At 40.1% G+C, this 18,972-nt stretch overlaps 1 protein-coding gene across 1 annotated transcript in view; it reads left to right on the top strand.

Moving 5' to 3' along the window:
• The window catches only part of Pla2g4a (phospholipase A2 group IVA), a 138,851-nt gene that overhangs the window by 102,691 nt on the left and 17,188 nt on the right, over nucleotides 1-18,972 (top strand). The window contains exons 12-15 of the mRNA XM_021197604.1: nucleotides 80-172; nucleotides 3,987-4,058; nucleotides 7,412-7,654; nucleotides 14,973-15,157. Of these exons, the coding sequence (XP_021053263.1) occupies nucleotides 80-172; nucleotides 3,987-4,058; nucleotides 7,412-7,654; nucleotides 14,973-15,157 (593 nt within the window). The remainder of the gene's footprint in view (nucleotides 1-79; nucleotides 173-3,986; nucleotides 4,059-7,411; nucleotides 7,655-14,972; nucleotides 15,158-18,972) is intronic.

Here is an 18,972-nt window from a genome sequence, read left to right as displayed (position 1 = left end):
CTCTCTCCCTCTCTCTCTTCCTCAAGTAATTTAAATTTGAATGCATTTTAAGTTATTCTGTGTTTCTCGTTTATTTCAGGTGTCTGGGGCAGTGCCTTTTCTATACTGTTCAACAGAGTTTTGGGAGTTTCTGGCTCACAGAATAAAGGTTCTACAATGGAAGAGGAATTAGGTATTGTAAAAGGCTTGGGCTGATGAAAAGCTACACTGATAATTAACTATACTGATAAATTACTCACATATGTGGAGAACATTAAATCTTCATAAGGATTTTAATTCTGAATTCATCATTATCTTGGTTGAAACAATTTAAGCGTTTCCTAAAAATCATATCCAAGTTATTGGAGTACTCTTATGGCATTCCAGTTGTGAAATTTACAAATACTACTCATTGATCCTAAGAAGATCTTTACCAGGACATCCGGCATTCATTTCTAGCTGATCAGATGATTCTAGTTCACACTACAAAAGCAAAAAGAAAAAGCAGATAAATTAAGTCATGTCTTGTAAGCTAAAACTAATGGTTTTCTTTAAATCAAACATCCTATAATTCAAAATTAGTGTTCTAAATCTTTAAAAAATAGACAACCTCTATGGAGAACTAGTGGATTATATTCATTATTAAAATAGAACTCTAGAAATACATTTTTCTGGATGAATAAATCTGACTTTTAAAAAAAGTGGTGCATGTATTCATGACTTGCCCAGCAGTTTGAGGTCTATGTCCAGTAAGCACTATGTTTTGATGGACTGTGGAAGAGGCCATTGAATGCTGAATTTAAGTTTTTGGGACAAGGATGTGGTTCTATTTATAGAGCACTCAATAGCCTGAAAAATCCTGCACTTGATTCCCAGGAACATGGACCCCGGGCATGGGGCACAAGTCAGACAACTCCTTGGGACACATGAAATCCTGTCTCAGAAAGAAAACAAACAAGAGTGATGAATGAGTGAACTTGGGCAGTGTATCGGGGATCAGGGCCTACGAGTCAATTACCTCTTCCCCACCCCCTGTTCACGAAATATCACTGGTCTGTTTGGAGAACACAGAATACAAAAAAAATTTGACATTTTTAAAATAATCAATTCATTTTTTAAAAATGTGTTCATGTAAAATGTTTACTGTGCTTTTCCCTCCTAATATATGACCTCCGGCGACCATGGCAATGGCTATTGACATAAAGCTTTATATGCAGAAGAGAAACTAATTGTAACCTGGTGTGGAGTACCATGCGTGTCCTTCTGAGTAGTAGTACTGTTTCTCCTCCTGAGAGATTTTCTTTCAGTTGTTGGTAGTTATATGTAGCATGCGAGGATTCATTCGTCTGCTCTTTCAGAGCACCGTTTGTTCATTGGGATCATAACTAAGTATTGGGAAAGTGATTGTAACATTTCATTAGGACCAACTATTTCTAGATACACATTGAGTCAACCAGAAAGGGCAGCGATAGCTTGTAGTACTTGGTCCATCCAAGCATCACTAAGGCAAGGGGTGGGCAAAGTGACTACTATCTGTAGCCAGAGGTGATCTTTGATACAGAGTCGCAATCTCTTCATGGTTAAAACATCATCAAAGTGAATAAAGATGAAGGTCTGGGAGGCAGCTTCAGTGGTCAGTTACTTATCTGGCTTGTGCAGGGCCCTAGATTTGATCCCCAACATTATACCAACAACAACAGCAAGTTGGGGTTACCCACCAGAAGATCATAAGATGATACCTAACGTGAGCTTTATAGGAAGATCTGGATTAGCCTGAGCTAAAGAGTAGGGATGCGATAATCCTGCTTGGTTGATTTTAGTGGCATCCCTGGTAGGTGACCAGGGATGTTCAACTTTAGCTTTGTGGAAGTCACTGAGTCTTTTCTGAATCACTCAAGTCTTTTCTGAATTACGTGAAGGTTTTTAAAAAGAGAAAGGAAAGCAGAGAGGGAGCCCACGCGGGTGGCCTGCTTCCTGTGTTCCTGCTCTGCTGAATAATCCTGATAACTCAGGTTAATTATTATTTTTTTCCTCCTAAGGCAGGAAGAGAATAGGGCTGAAATTACACATCAGAAGGTGGGCGAGACAATGGCTGCAGGCCAAGAAAAAGGAAGATGTTTACAGCGCACAGTGCTGAGAAATCTCTGTGGAGAAGTCCCTTCGGGGCCAGCAGTCTGGCCACTGGCTGCTGTGTGTCAGGCTGAGGGCAGTGCATATTGTGTTCTTGGGCTCCACTGGTCAGCAGGAGGCATGCTACCTCAGATTATGTAAGGGTTTCCAGAAGAGGTGACTGAGGGGACTCAGGGCTTCTGGGGACTGCTTCATCCTTTGACTAAGTGGGGTCTCTCTTTTTAAGGGGCACCCAGAGGGGACTTGTTTGCCTGTTTTGTTTTTTTTTTTTTGTTTTTTTGTTTTTTGTTTTCTCTATTGCCTTAGCAAAGATTTTAAGGTGAACTGGACCCTGATTAAATAACTTTAAATGAAATAATTTACTTGCTCAAAGAGTTTCTTTTTTGTTTTTTGTTTTGTTGTTGTTGTTGTTTTTTTTTGATTTTTTTTTTAATGTGGGAAATTTTGCTACTAAAATGAGCTATGTAAAAACACAAGAGATGAGTTCAGTTAAATCCAGTCAAGCTCTGAAAACATCCTTAGAAAGAAAACAATGGAATTTTCTTAAATTAGCATACCAAATGCAGCCAAAGTAAGACATACATATGGAAGCCACAGAGACAGACAAGAGAAAATGTTTAAGGAAAGAAAAGTGCATATAGCAGTAGAGCCACCCAAAGTGTATGACAACTGGAGTATGTCCTTCTTACTTCCCCCCTCTGCTGTGCAACAGAATTACTACTGTCATAGTTATACTATGAAAAGAAAAATCACATTTTGAGTATTTTATTTTGTTGAATTTTGTACTTAATAATTAACGCCAGTAAAAGTTAAATTTAACCTTTCAGGAATTTACTAACCTTTTCATTATGTAACTGTCCATACACCTGCTATTTGTGTGAGTTTAACATGTATAAAGAGAGAAATAGGGGAAGCTGCATGCCACATCCCTTGGTTTTTTGAGCTTGCATTCTCCCAAGTGATTCTGTGAGTAAAGTTGCTAAATTTGGATCTAGTGTATTGAAATTGAATAAAGAAATATAGTCTTTTCTATTTGCTAGCAGAGAAGAAAAAGTCACTATGAAGAATAGTTCATATGAACCAGCAGAAAGTCTGATTTTTCTGCAAATATTAATCACGAGAATAGTTGTCAGGTTTCACAAATTAGATGCATTTCCCCTGGGTAAAGGATGGTGAATTGTTAGACCAGCTTTTACCACTATGTTGATGTTAAGACTGTGCAGTGCTTCTTAGCTTTCATAGCTGGTCTTAGTATGCTTTGAAAGAAAAAAACACACCCAAGTTATTCACATACTGGAAACCGACAGATGGTTTTTCAGTGTTGGCAAAAAATCAGAAGTTAAATAAAGTGAGTACTTGTTCTCCATGTTCTGGACTCTTTAGTAGATCATTTGTAGATCTGGTTTTGTCCTTTATTCTCCTTTATAAACACTACTTAAAAAATATAATCAAGCAGTTATTAGAGTTACAATGAACTCATAAAAGCCCTTTCCTTAAAACTAGGAATTGATAAATTTACACTGATTAATTTTGTTTACTGGGATATTATTATTTCACTCAGTGATACATTTTTAAGAACTAGCGAATCTGATGAGTCTCCACGTACAACACTAAGGTTAAAGTTCCAGGTAGACACAGTAATCTTCCTCCTGTAGTTTTGCTCAGATCACTTCTCTGTAGTTAAAAAGGAATACGACCTAGTCTCCCCACATAGCCCTGGTTGGCTTGGAACTTGCCTTGAACTCAGAGAGTTCTGCCTGCCCTCACCTGCGTGCTGGAATTAAAGACTTGCACCAATATTCCCTCATCTTCCCCGTACATTTAGTTGTGAATTTGATCCCCAAGATGTCTCAATGATTTTTGTCTTCTTCCCATAGAAAATATTACAGCGAAGCACATCGTAAGTAACGATAGCTCCGACAGCGATGACGAGGCCCAAGGACCCAAAGGTGAGAGAGTGAGAGCCTCTGAGAGAGGGTGAGCGGGGGAGGGGAGAGCACTGTCCATCCAACCCATCTCTATGTCTCTAAGCACTGATGACAACCTAAGTCCTGGAGTGTCAGCACGGGGGCTGTCCCGAGGCAGACAGGACTGTTGCATAGAACATGAGAGGCAACACAATCACGTCTTTCCCTTGCTTTTAACGTCTCACATATATGTACGTACCACAACAGATGGGCCTGTCTGAAGTGATTGCTGATACTGAATTCTGTCCAAAGCCCATTTAACAAGCTGGGACCTCTTAGTGTGAAAAGAGGGATTGGGGGATATGTTTAGTGACTTCAACCTTAGTGAAAATATTTATGTTTAAAATAATCATTGAGCCATGTGAAAGGTCTGCCTGTCAACGTGCTCCTTGACTTCCCGCTATGGTCAGTAACCCAACTCTAAGTAAGAGCACAGTGGGCAAGCGTGTTAAAATCATCAAGACTTTTTACCTGTGGGTATCAGGGATTTGCTTTTTGCTTTGGGGCACGGCAGCGAGTTATCAGTTTGGTGTGGGTCCGAGTGGTCAGCAGGACATTTGAGATGAGGATGAAGGTGAGGAGGATGAGGGAGGATGGGAGATATTTGTTGCATCATGGTATTTGTTAATGAAAAAAATGAGATTGTATACGTGGAAAACTTTCCAACAAAACAGTTGATAAAAATGTACCCAATATTTCAAACACACACACATACACACACACACACACACACACACACACACACACACAGATAGGCAATGAAAAAGCATTTAGAACTTAGAATCTTCTCCCATTTGAATATGACTGTTTAGATTTTGAAAGCAGAAGACAGTTTTGTCCAAAACAACGAATTCTCCCAGGCATGGGATTCAGTGGTGGATGCTTGCTCTCCACCCATTCCAATTATCACTAAAAACTAAGATTCTCTTCTCATAGCCAGGCTGCTCTTATGTCTGTATAAGACAAGTTTATGCAAGGCTCAGAGCAGTTACCTCACCACAGGATGTAGCTGCTCATGACCATGGCATAGGGAAGAATGTGCTGTGCCTTATATAAACACACACACACACACACACACACACACACACACACACACACACACACACACACACAGAGGGGAGGGAGAGGGAGCAGGAGAGAGAGAGAAATAAAATAAAAAGAAGAAATAAAACGAAAAACTACAAAGCAACTTCCTTCTGGCATCTAAGCCTTTAGCAGGGTGGAGCCAAGCTAGGGTTCAGTCCTGGGTTACCGATTTGACCAGTAGCCCTGCTTAATAGCTGATGCCCTGGAAAAGGCCCCAGCCCGCAAGAAACACGCCTTAATTCAGAAGTCTTCATTTAAAAGTTCAAATTTTACATTTTGCTAGTTGATCAGACTTGCATTTTACAATTTGTTTTTGATGAAGGAAACAAGCCAGTACAAAGGGGCCTCATGCCCTATGTCTAGTATTTTGAGAATAGTTAGTAAAGGTCATGAAGTGGACGTAGCTGATTGTTACTTACTGAGTAAATCCCAGAAGTGACCAGGACATTTAGTCACGATTCAGCACTAGCCAGTTTTTGAGGCTGAGAAGTTCAAGAACTTTGAATTTGCTGTTTTTGTTTTTGTTTTAAGTTAGAGGATGATACTGCGAATACTTGTGTATTAGTTCTTACTGTTCTTTTAAAACAAATATTATGAGAGCCATTTTAGGTTCCATGAGAGATGGAACAGATAGGTCTTTTTGGTAAACCTCCTGCCTCCTTCTCGCCCAGACAATGCCCCCTCCCCACCCCCACTATAACTCGTCCCATCAGAGTGTGCTCTCTGTTACATGGATGTCCTTCAGTGGACATGTCATGGTCTCTCTGAGCTTGCTTGGAGGAGAGTTCCCTCTGGGGGTTATGCCCGATGTGGATGATGCACTAGAATATCACATGGAGTTGTTTTACAGCTCTCAAAATCTTCTCTTCCTAACCATTGGGCAGCCGGGGGGAAAACTCATCCCTCTGCCCCCTCCGTACTGTTGTCTCTCCTGGAGTGGTATATAATTGGAAGCATGCTGTCTGAATCTTTTTCAGATCCATTTCTTTTTTTCTCTATAAGGAAGAGTTAAGTTACTCAGATGTCTGCTTACAGCTTTATGTGTGTTTAGTATATATTTATTGGAAATTGTAGAAGTTGAATATAGATTCTCATCTTTCAAAACATAGGAGGTGGTGGTGGTCGGTGTAGAGAGTTGGCTGAGCAATTAAAAGCATTCGCAGCTTCTACCAGAGGCCCTGTGGCAGTTTACAACCATCTGGAACTCCAGTTCCAAGGAATCTGACTCCCTCTTCTGGCCTTCTCAAGCAATCCATGTAAATGTGCAGACAAAACACCATAAAGCACAAATAAGTTTTTTTAAAAAATTAAGAAAAAATAACCCATCAATACACAGAATTTTATGTATGTGTGTATATTTATTGACTTGGTTCCTAGATGCCAGAGCAGAAGGGTTCTGAGCAGCTGCTCTTTGACACTGATAAGATTATGCTGCTGTTTGCCAGCTATAAGGCTTTCTGTTCCCAGCTGGAATCTAAGGCCAGCCACTTCCCTGAGAACTTTACCCTGGGACCCAAATCACCATAACTCTCATTATAACCCTGTGCGATTGACTTCCTAATGAGGAACGGAAGGCTGGAAAGTGGTTCCCTCAGACACACTAAACGTGGAGAGGATTCGAACACAGAATGAGCCCTCCCCTGGAGTTGATCTGGGCAAGGTTTGCGAGGAGGAAATCATTTTTCATTGCTTCTCTGGACCACTGGAGAATTTTAAAACTCTTTATATCATTTGTTTAAATTACAGAGTTTTAAATCCCCAGACTTTATAAGCAGGTCATAAGATCGATGTATGAGAGTGTTTATTTATCAGCAGTCAGATGGTGGGTCTGCTGTCCTGCCTAGCTTTTTGTAATCCTCGGATGTTTATTAAGCAGGATATGGACTCTTAGGAAAAATTAGAAAACATAGGTAGTAGTATGAAGTAATATGGGTTCTCAGTGTGTGTCTGTGTTGTGTGTGTGTGTGTTGGATGAAAGCTAGGGAGAGGGAGAAGGAAGAAAAATTTTTATGTGAAAATTTTAAATAGATCCAGAGGTTTCAGTGAAGAATATAGACTGACCTTGTGTGTAGGTAAATGGTAACTATGAGGTCTTGGAAGCAAAAAACCACTGGGCATTTATTTTATTTTATTGTGCAAAGGCCCTAGAACTTCAGTTTTAATTTTGATGATTAACAAAGCTAATAGTAATCAAAACCTGTGTGGCATGTGTGTAGATATTTGGCATGTGACATGTTCCTCCACTTCAGGCACCGAGAATGAAGAAGCTGAAAAAGAGTACCAAAACGACAACCAAGCAAGTTGGGTCCATCGGATGCTAATGGCCTTGGTGAGTGACTCGACTTTATTCAATACCCGAGAAGGACGCGCGGGAAAGGTACATAACTTCATGCTGGGCTTGAATCTCAACACATCTTATCCACTGTCTCCCCTGAGAGACCTCAGCTCCCAGGATTCCTTCGATGACGACGAGCTGGACGCAGCAGTAGCAGGTATGTCAGCCATGTAAACTACTTCAGGATATCTTTATTTTTAATTGGGGAGAAGCATTTTTAATTCCGGTCAACATTTAATTATACTCAATTTTAAGAACATTGACTTGTGAGAGACATTACTACTACTACTACTACTACCATTCCTGCTCCTATTGAAAAAAATACATTGGATAGGAAATGGCCTAGCCATGCTAGTATAGACAATATTCTTTGAAGTACTTTCTTAATTGATCAGGGTTCCCCTAGAGACAACAGGAAACCTCTACCGTGAAATAGGTGCTTCCTGAGTTGTTCTAAGGATTAGAGAAGCAAGTCCAAGGCTTCCAGGAGTGACTCCAAAAACACCAGACTCATTCCCCAAACGCCTCCACAGTCGTGCCTGGCAGCAGAAAGAGAAGAAGCAGCACCACTATGTCTCATTTCCTCCTGTCCCGTGGGCGGGCCTCTTTGGAAAAGGCCAGGTCTCTACAGATGGGATCTTTGAGGATGCGATGAAAGTTCTCTAGGCCTGGCGCCCCCTTGTGGTGACAGGGAACGTGCAGCATAGGGGTTGGAGTGGAGCCTTCTGCAGTGCCCATCTGGACAGGGAAAATGCCTCTCCAGTTTTCAGACAAGATTAGGAAACTTTGTGAAGTTGCTTGGTTAAGTATCTAGTCACTTTCACACTTGTCCCTAAGCGAAATTCCCAAGTGTAGTAACTTTTTATTCTAAAGTTCCCTGTGATGTCCAGATTAAATGTTATGTTAGCCTTGCTGGTAAGTAATATGCGATACATCTTTTATATGGTGGCCTGAAATTTTCTTCTCAATCACACCATCATCTTTTCTTAGTCGTCTAAATATCATTTTTAATCATCTCTGTCTTAAGGTCATTACTATGATGCTGTAAAACTTTAGATCAGATATTTAAAACAACAACAAAGTTCCCTGAAGCTTTCCCATTGCCTTTGGAAATTATTATAGGCTTCAGAATTTGTTGTTGATTTCTGTTTGTCTGACTTTAAGGGGAACAAACATTGCATTTTGTATTGTGTGCATGGCCTTAAATTTTTGGATATGAGTTACTTTTTTTCTTTTTTCAAGACAGGGTTTCTCTGTATAGCCCTCGCTGTCCTGGAACTCACTCTGTAGACAAGGCTGGCCTTGAACTCAGAAATCTGCCTGCCTCTGCTTCCCAAGTACTGGGATTAAAGGCGTGCGCCACCACTGCCAGGCATGAGTTACTTTTAATTATACATTTATTATCCCTAAATCTATGCATATTATCTGTAATAAAAGTCTAATTGTGATAAAGTAAGTTTGCCCGAATTAAAAATGGATTAAAACAGCTGGTGGCATTATTTTTCTTGTTTTGTGGCATATGTTTGTCTTGACTGTCCTGTGGTAAGTGCTTCTTTTGAAACTTGTGCTTTACGGTGACTGCTGATGGGATCAAGCAAATTATACTCATAGCTGTTAGATCTATAAAGGACCTTCAGCTACTTAACTTTCTAGACAAAGAATATCAGAGAAACTAGTTCTGTTGTCTTTGTTCCAAATGGCTCAGCAGATCTTGGCTTGGGCCACAGGTCTCAGGGTCTGGTTGGCTTCTAAGTCTTCCCTCCATTACACACCCGTCCCTGTGGCTTTATTAGTCATTGTTTTGCTGATGCAAGAATGGAAGTTTTCTTGGTGTATACTTTGTTTCATCTCTTTTTCAGTATCATTTTGCCAATACAGTTCATCAGAGGTTTGCATTGCATACATCCTAGCAAATGTTCCCCACATTTAAAGAACTTCCTGGCAGTTTTACAGTATCGAATATGCTTTTATTTGTCAGTGTTAGGACCGTAAGAGAGAGCACAGAATTCCCAATTATTTTTTTAATATTAAACAATATGTTTATGTGTATATAAACAACACAAAGACATTTGGGGGCATATTGAGAATAAGCAATCATTTGCTGCTTAAGTGAGATGAGAATTGAATGCGGTCACCCTGTATTTTGATTAGCCAAATTCGGTGACTGTAGGAATTATATGTCTTTATTGCTCACCTTGTCTTAACAGTTGTTCAGAACTCTCACCTGGTTTCTTTCCTTCATTCCTTTCTGCATTCATCCAAAGTTTAGAAGCACTCGCAACATACGTGGTCCTCAAGATTCACCAGGCAGCACATTCAGTGTAACCACTGCTGTTGTGAAGATTAAATGCACCTTAAGGCCTTTCTTCTAAGAGCTCATTCATGGAAGGATTTTTCTGTTTTGGCTATAATAACACTAATAGGAAAGAGAAAACAAGCCATTTTGAGGGAGCTCTAGGTCGGTGTGGGCATGGCTATACACAAGTGTGACCAGGCTGGGGTTTCCCCTTGCTGTGAGGTTTGGAGAAGAATTGCTGTGTATATATCACCTTGTCTCATTCCCTTTCCCTGAAAAAAAAAAATAAAAACACTTATTAGCAATTTAAAGAAGTAAAATCAACATAAGCAACTATATGTCCATCATTCTAAAATGTATAGCATATGCACTAAATATTTGTTCTTGAGATTTGTTTTAGAGTATTATTATTATTATTATTATTATTATTATTATTATTATTTGGTTTTTCGAGACAGGGTTTCTCTGTATAGCTCTGGCTGTCCTGGAACTCACTTGGTAGACCAGGCTGGCCTCGAACTCAGAAATCCGCCTGCCTCTGCCTCCCGAGTGCTGGGATTAAAGGCCTGCACCACCAGGCCCGGCGAGTATTAAATTTTTTATTATCTAGTTATGGGTCAGTGTGTGTGCACAAAGAGGCAAGAGAGGCGTTGGCTCCTTGAAGCTGGACTTCCAGTTGTGCACTGCCTGATGTGGGTGCTAGGAATTAAACTTGGATCCTTTGCAGGGACAATTTGTGCCCTTAAACACTGAGCAATTTCTCCAGCTTCAGTTTTTGAGATGCTCTTGACATGTTCTAACATAAAATTGTTTTCTGTTAATAATATTTGGGAAAAGGTTTATTCTTACATCTCAGTGAATACTTCATTTAAATTATTTTTAATGTGTTTCATGTTTACTTGATAGAAATATATATGTAAAAGTTCTAGTTAGTTCAATAATAAATTCCTCCAAATGTATTGTTTAGATACCACCATTGCTAAACATAATTGTGTATTAGGCTGAATTCACTGAGCTTGTTAGTGCATATACAGATGAGGGTTTTACAGAAATAAATCTTATCTTCTTCCAGTCCTGTAGGACTTTTAGAAAAATCCCTTGTTTATTGTGAAGGCTAAAAGGTTTATCACAAACTGTGATCCCTTTGGTTCAAAAGAGTTTATTAAAATTCCTGTTTATAGCTCAGTGCATGAAGTCACTTACTGTCTTGTCTGACACCCTAAGTGAAACCACTAAGACTCATATGAAAGAACCAACTCTCTCATGTTGTCCTTGGCCTCTATATGTGGGCCATAGCATGTGCGTGACCTCCCGCGCCACACAGAAAGAAGTAAATCACAGTAATAAAAAATAAAAACAGATGAGTTTTAGCTTGAAAGTTATTGCTGCTCTAGATTAGCAAGCAATTTTTAATTAATTTCTTATTCTGAAATTAATTAAAATTTCTTATTAACAAAAGGGTAGATGCTATTTAAAATCCAACTTTTACATTACATCTGTGGATCTACATACCTCTTCCCTCCAGAGAACAGATGACATGGTAATACATTGGACACGCAAAGTGACAAGTGTATTTCGTTGAACTGTTGGATTTTTGATTGTAACCCTGTATAACCTACAGTGTTTACCTGTGCCTTTGCTTTAAATAATTAAAGTTTCACATTTTACAAGAAAAACAAAAAGTAAAACAGAACCCAAAATACCCCTTCCATATTGTACAACTGAAATGCCACTTTTAAGATAATGAGAAGATATTCCCCTTTTAATTGTACAGATTCTTCATGGAACCTAAGGAAAAGTAAAGGCTTTACATTTTAGATTTTGTCCAATCTACACATTAATATTAGAAGAAGCTTATATCTTATTCTATGGCAACTCTGCTCATACATATTAAATTTTGAGTGCCTTAAAACAGTTCTTAGTCTAAAATGAGAAAAAAAAGTGCAGTTATCTCATATCTATAACGTCAGCTTTCAGACATTTTGAAACAAGATAAATTATAAAATAATAAAAATCTCCATATTAGTTTATTGTAAAATAGTTAATTGTCTGTAGAAACAAATTTTGGAGGAGTTACTCATCAGTCATGTGACTTCTTTCCTGTTTACTTTGTGTTTATAGTGTTTACTGTGACACACATTATCTTGACTAAGAAGTGGACATGAGATAACTCAGGCCAGAGTTCAAGACACAGATATCCAAATATTTGTCTGTTGTAAATTGAATCTATGTGATGGATTCATCAGATACAACTTAACTCTTTAAGGTAGAATTCTTAACTGGTGGGTCACTATGCCTTTGGGCTGAACAACTCTTTCATGAGGGGCATATATCAGATATCCTGCATAGCATATATTTACATTAAAATTCATAATAGTAGTAAAATTACATTTATGAAGCAACAACAAAATTATTTTATGATTCAAAGCCAGAACTGTAGTAAAGGGTTGCAACATTAGGCAGGTCATGGACCACTGCTTTAATTAACCGTTACCGGTCTTATAGCAGTGTTGTTTCTTTCTTTCTTTTTTTTAACTTATTTTAGTAGATATTTTCTTCATTTACACTTCAAGTGCTATCCCGAATGCCCCCTAGACCCTCCCCCCACCCTGCTCCCCTGCCCACCCACTCCCACTTCTTGGCCCTGGCGTTCCCTTGTATGGGGCATATAAAGTTGGCAAGACCAAGGGGCCTCTCTTCCCAACGATGGCTGACTAGGCCATCTTCTGCTATATATGCAGCTAGAGACACGAGTTCTGGAGGTACTCATTAGTTCATATTGTTGTTTCACCTATAGGGTTGCAGACCGCTTCAGTTCCTTGGGTAATTTCTCTAGCTCCTCCATTGGGGGTCTCTGTGTTTTATCCTATAGATGACTGTGGGCATCCACTTCTATATTTGCCAGGCATTGGCATAGCCTCACAGAGATAGTTATATCAGTGTCCTTTCAGCAAGATCTTGCTGGCATATGCAATAGTGTCTGAGTTTGGTGGCTGATTATGGGATGGACCCCCGGGTGGGGCAGTCTCTGGATGGTCCATCCTTTCATCTTAGCTCCAAACTTTGTCTCTGCCACTTCTTTCATGGGTATTTTATTCCCTATTTTAGGGAGGAATGAAGTATCCACATGTTGGTCTTCCTTATTCTTGATTTTCTTGTGTTTTGGAGATTGTATCTTGGGTATTCTATGTTTCTGGGCTAATATCCACTTATGAGTAAGTGCATATCAAGTGAGTTCTTTTGTGATTGGGTTACCTCACTCAGGATGATATCCTCCAGATCCATCCATTTGCCTAAGAATTTCATAAATTTATTGTTTTTAATAGCTGAGCAGTGTTGTTTCTGTATCTGTCAGAGAACCAGATGAACTCACTTACAGGCTTGGGGGGTGTCTGTGCTTTCAATCACAGGAGTATGTTTGCCCATTGTAGCCTAAAACACATTTTCCACATATTAGTAGTTGTCACATGATAAATTGGTCCTAAGAGTACAAATATACTTTCAAAACCTGATCTCCCCCCCAACCCTTCCTCATAAAATACTGGGAGAGCCTACCAAGTTTAGGTGTTACTCTGAGGGCTCTAAGGCTTTCAAAGCCAACTGACATTTAAATCCCAGCCAGGCCTTTTAATAGTTGGATATCTTCACCAATTAGTTGGCATAATTCATAGTTTGTTATAAGGTAAAAAATGAATGGTAGCTTACTGTGGGGGTTAAGAGGCCCTTCACACAAACCACTGTTACTCCCAGGGACTGCAAGGAGAATAGGAACATGCCATCTACACGGCTGTTCCTGTAAGGTATTCAATTCTGACTTGCTGAAATCTGTTTGATCATGAAAGTCTTATTTTGTCTGCGGGACTGCAGTTAATGATTTCCAAACGTGTGCTGATGGCACCACAATAAAGAATGCTCAGTGTCACTTTATCTTGGAGGCAGGACAGCGGTACTCAGTCACGTGCCATTTAAGAACCCACCTAGACCATGCGCAGCTCCTCAGAGACAATCTTGGGGTTAAGGAAGGGAGGCAGCTGACTTTTTGACCTGTTTTGATGACTCTCTTAGCTAAAACAAAAAGAGAAAGCACTGGGTTTGCAAAGCCAAACTAGTTATGAATTCTTGTGTTTTATTATACTAGGAAACATCTCTGCAGTAAACATTTAACATTGTGGTTACTCATGCTCAGGTGCTACTGATGCGTTGCCATGGAGCTTGAAGGTATTCGGGGGTCATCTCTGTGCTCTTCAGTGGCTGCCTTTTGAGCTTTCTACTACAAATGACTTCAGTGTTCTTGACTGTATGCTGCTCTCTCCTTAGCCTTTGTACCTCTATGTTCTATGTTCAGGTATTTGAGGCAAGGGTTCTGAAATTATTAAATAGACGGTTGCAGAAATACTGGTTCTGTGGTTCTGTTCCAGATCAAGGATGTCTCTCAGAACTGTCTCCCTTAGTCATGGAATAGGTGGATGCTCATTCCTCCCTCACCACATTGGCTTCTGATACTTCTGACATGGCCGTCGTCACTGTCCTGTCCTGTCAGTGCATTTACTTACAGGACAGTAGTCTGATAGCATCTATCAGTGTTTAGTTGGCTTGCTCAGGCCCCAGACTTGTGCCTGAATGTGGACACACAACCCGTGCTTATGGAGTGTGCAGTTTAGACTTTTATCTTGGATCCTTATCTCGTAGTATAATGTCCACTCAGTCCAGATGGAGGCAGATGGATCTGTTCCGATTATGCCTCTTTCCAGATGTTTCTTTCAGTGTGTTTCATCCTCCATTTCTAAATGTCCTCTCCTTTACCTCTATGCTACAAATAAATAAACAAGATGATGTCTGAAGAAATATTTTCAAGTCAGTTATGACACTGTAATGGCATATAATACTATCAAAGGCATCATGGCTAGTGTCAATACCAGGGGCTGAGCTAAGTTCTTCCTTTAGCATCTTATTTAATCATTGCTTTCATTTTGATGCTACAGATGAAGAAACTAAGACTTAATGCTATTCATTTAACAGCATTTGGTAGCGTTAAACCTATACCCGAGTCCAACAAAGCTGGAAAATCTAACCACATGATGCTCTGCCTCTCAAGTATAAAATAAACATTTGTGTAACTGAACTAACGTCAGAAGACCATTTCATTCATTCATTCTTCTCTTGCCTTTGCTTTTTAAAGATCCAGATGAATTTGAACGAATATATGAACCCCTGGATGTCAAAAGTAAAAAGATTCATGTGGTAGACAGTGGGCTCACGTTTAACCTGCCATATCCCTTGATTCTGCGACCTCAGAGAGGTGTAGACCTTATCATCTCCTTTGACTTTTCTGCAAGACCAAGTGACACCAGCCCCCCTTTCAAGGTAAGGAGAACAATGCCCAGGGGGCACCCCACAGTGAGCTGGGTGCCTGTGATGGTTTGTATATGCTTGGCACAGGTAGTGGCACTATTAGGAGGTGTGGCCCTACTGGAGTAGGTGTGTATTTGTGGGCATGGGCTTAAGACCCTCATCCCAGCTACCTGGAAGTGAGTATACGGCTAGCGGTCTTCAGACAAAGATGTAGAGCTCTCAGTTTTGCCTGAACTGTGCCTGCCTAGATGCTGCCCTGCTCTGTTCCCACCTTGATGATAGTGGACTGAACCTCATAACCTGTAAGCCAGGCCTAATTAAATGCTGTCCTTTTTATAAGACTTACTTGGTCATGGTATCTGTTCATAGCAGTGAAACCCTGACTAAGACTGTGCCCTTACATCAATTAAAAATCAAGGCAATACCTATATGCCAATCTGATCTGAACAATCAATTAATAGTCCCTTCTTAGATGACTCTAGACTGTACGAAATTGTCAGTTCAGTCTAATTGTGGCAAAAGCTAACAGTTCCTAGGATGAAAAGTGGATAATATTTTAAAAACGTTAATATTCAAAATACGTTAATATTCAGTTTTTTTTGAGGCTGTTAGTGGTATTCAACAAGAGAACAGGAATTAGTAAGATAATAGTGAGCTCTATGCCTTGTAGAACAGGATGTGAATGTGTTGATGCTTCCTGCAGTCAGGGAACAGGTAAGTCAGTGAGTGAGTGGTATGTAAACTGCCCAGACATGACTGCCAGCACGTTGGAAATGCTGGGCTGCTGATTGTGACCAACAGATAGTAAGCCCAGGAGGAGGACTCCAGGGAAAATTTTAACACTGGAAGGTAGGAAATGGAGACTTGGTGGAGGATTTCCAGCAGACAAATGAAATCATGAAATTGGAATCTTAGAATGATTAACCTGAGTTGGCAGATGGAAGGGGAAAAGGTTAAAATTGTGACTTACTGTAAGCCCAGCCTAGGATAATAAAATCTTGTACTATTCAAACCACAGGCAGAACCTGAGAACCCATGCCCTGGTGGTAGTCTCCAGTGATGACTCCAAGGAGGTGGTTCTGATGGTGGAAGGCACGGGAGTATTCATTTAACCAATAGAGGGCAAAATGCCAAAGCCACCACTTTATGAGTCAGAGCTTTACTACTGAATGAGATGGTACTACCACGGAGTTCTAGGTACCACTTAGTAACACAAATAAGAGAAATATTTTAAAGGGTTTTAAAATGTTTCCTTCTTATGGTTAAGAAGAACATATACTTAGTAAATATATGAAAAATATGGAATATATACATGTATATATCAAACATTTCTATATAAAAATGCTGATCTTTTGATGATTTGTTCCTCTTCTAATCTGTCTTTGAAGGTATGTGTATACGTGTGTGCATGTCTGTGTGCAAGCGTGTGTATTATATGTATGTGGTGTACTCGTTTGAGTTTGCAACACCCACCACTTTAGGCATATATTAAGGCCAGAGCAGTATGTTCAGTATCTCTCTGTACCATATTCCTTGGAGAAAGAACCTCGCCATCTTTGCTAGGCTGGGTAGAGAGCTAGCTCTGATGTCCTGCCTGTCTCCCTTCCCCTGTGCTGGGGTCACAGTCATTCGCACCCCTGCCTCGGTTTTGATATGGGCGCTAGAGAAGGAAATTGACTCTCATGCTTATAAAAGAAGTGCTTTTAATCAGGGGCCATCTTCCCATCTCCCAGTTTATATTTTTTAAGAGAGAGAGAGAGAGAGAGAGAGAGAGAGAGAGAGAGAGAGAGAGAGAGATGTGTGTGTGTGTGTGTGTGTGTCGGTGTGTCGGTGTGTCTTGTGTTTAAGTATGTGGGCTTATGTGTGGTAGTCAGAAGACAACTTGTGAGAGTAGCTTTTCTTCTTCCTTCATATGGGTTCCTGGGCTCTGCCTGAGGTCATCAGACCTGTGGTCACTGAGCCATCTCACTGGCTTCCTTTTCTGTTTATGAGACTAAGATATAGACACCATTTTCATTAAAGAGTAGGGCATTTGTGAAGGTGAGCAATTTCATCATTGACTGGGCGTGTGCTTCAGTTGGTAGGATGTTTGCCTGCCATGCATAAATCTCTGAGGTCAAACCCCTGCACCTCATAAAATCCGGATGGAGCTACCCACACAATACCAGTTTTTGGTAAGTGGAGGCAAGGGAATAGAAGTTTAGATCACACTCAGCTCCCTGAGTTCATAACCAGTATGGGTTATACGAGCCCTATTTTTAAAAGAAAAGAAAAAAGTAAAAGAAGGAAAACACACAGTCATTGACTTCATTTTTTGTTTTATTGATATGAGTCACATTTCCTAAGTATAGTTAAATCTCAGATTTTATTAGGAAGATGTACAGGAATGAACGTCCTGGCTTTTGATTAATGGTGGTATCAGCCATGCTATCTATATTGTAACTGGTCTTCAAACATAACAATAGTATTATAAGGAATGCTACTTTCTTTAGAGCAGATAGGACACACTGTTTTAAAAAAAAAGTGATGTAAAGAGTCTCGTAATTCCGAACACTATTCCTATTAGTTTCTCCAAGGAGAGCGGCCCTGTGTTTCATTTTTCTTGAGTTTCACTTTTATTACTCATTTAAAAACATAGGTATAGACAGTGTCTGTTTGACTTTCCATTTAACGCCTACCTGTCAGTAGCCCCCATGATGCTTGTCCCAGTAGGCAGGGCAGAGAGTTCATGAATAAACAGACCGAATTTAGGGGGAAGGCTGCTTTGGTTTTTATTGAGGAGCAAGTCCACTGGGGAACAGCAGAACTTGGGTTTACTGCTGGTATACTTTCCTGTATTTTACGAAAAGAATATTTCAAGTCACTTTGTTATAACTCGTTATATCACATACCATGTATTACACGTGGGTCTGGCTAACTCTTTCAATGTTCCTTTGAATGATTCATGAGCAGAGGCCAGCCACAACATTGGGACTACTCTATCAAATAGAAGGAAAAGGAAGGAGGCGATGAGGGGGCCAAAGGACAGAAGTATCAATGGAAGTTTGGCTGGCTATACATACATGTGTTAGGAATAACATGTGTTTGCTCAATTCATCTCCATATAGTTCATTTGGGGGACCCACAAATAGAACAAACTAATCTATGTTTGTCCACATTAGCCGCATTTATTTGTTGGTCATGGACCTTGGTGTAGAACTACCCTGCATGTAATTTACTTCTTCACTTGGGTCTCATCATAGTCTACAAGAATTGACTCTGGGCACAGTATTCTATCAGGCCTAGTGAGGGGAACTACCCACCCAAGTCAGTCCAAGAGATAGATCTGCAGACAGTAAGGCACCCTGGATGATGGAGTGGCCTGCAGAGACACACTAGCCTGGGTTATCTTGGTAAATAGCAACCCATCATGCCTGTGGAGGACTCTGACGGTTGTGCCTATAGGTTTACCTCTCCTGTTACTTTCTCAGAGTGGCTATTTAAAAAATGACATCATACATAGGGCTTAAAATGACAAAGAAGTGTAGTGTCACAGTGCTGGGGTCCTGCAGTTGAGGAGGGTATGAGCACGGCTTGTTCACTATTAGGATTCATGGTTGAACTGTTTCATTTTGTGGGTTCTGGTAGCTCTGCACATGCTTTGCAATGTGGCTTGGGGACCTTGGTCACTACCTCAGTTTTTATTGATATTTTTATTTATGTGTCTCTTCATCTATTATTGGCAAAGCTGTCATGGTACTTAACCCCTACCCCACAATCAAGGCTGATCACAGCTCAAGAGACTTAATTATATTGTGAAGAGCCTTCTTCTGGCCAGTAAGATGACT

Source organism: Mus pahari, chromosome 5, assembly GCF_900095145.1.
Source record: "Mus pahari chromosome 5, PAHARI_EIJ_v1.1, whole genome shotgun sequence".
Classification (NCBI taxonomy): Eukaryota; Metazoa; Chordata; class Mammalia; order Rodentia; family Muridae; genus Mus; species Mus pahari.
This window is presented reverse-complemented; position numbering and strand designations above follow the sequence as displayed.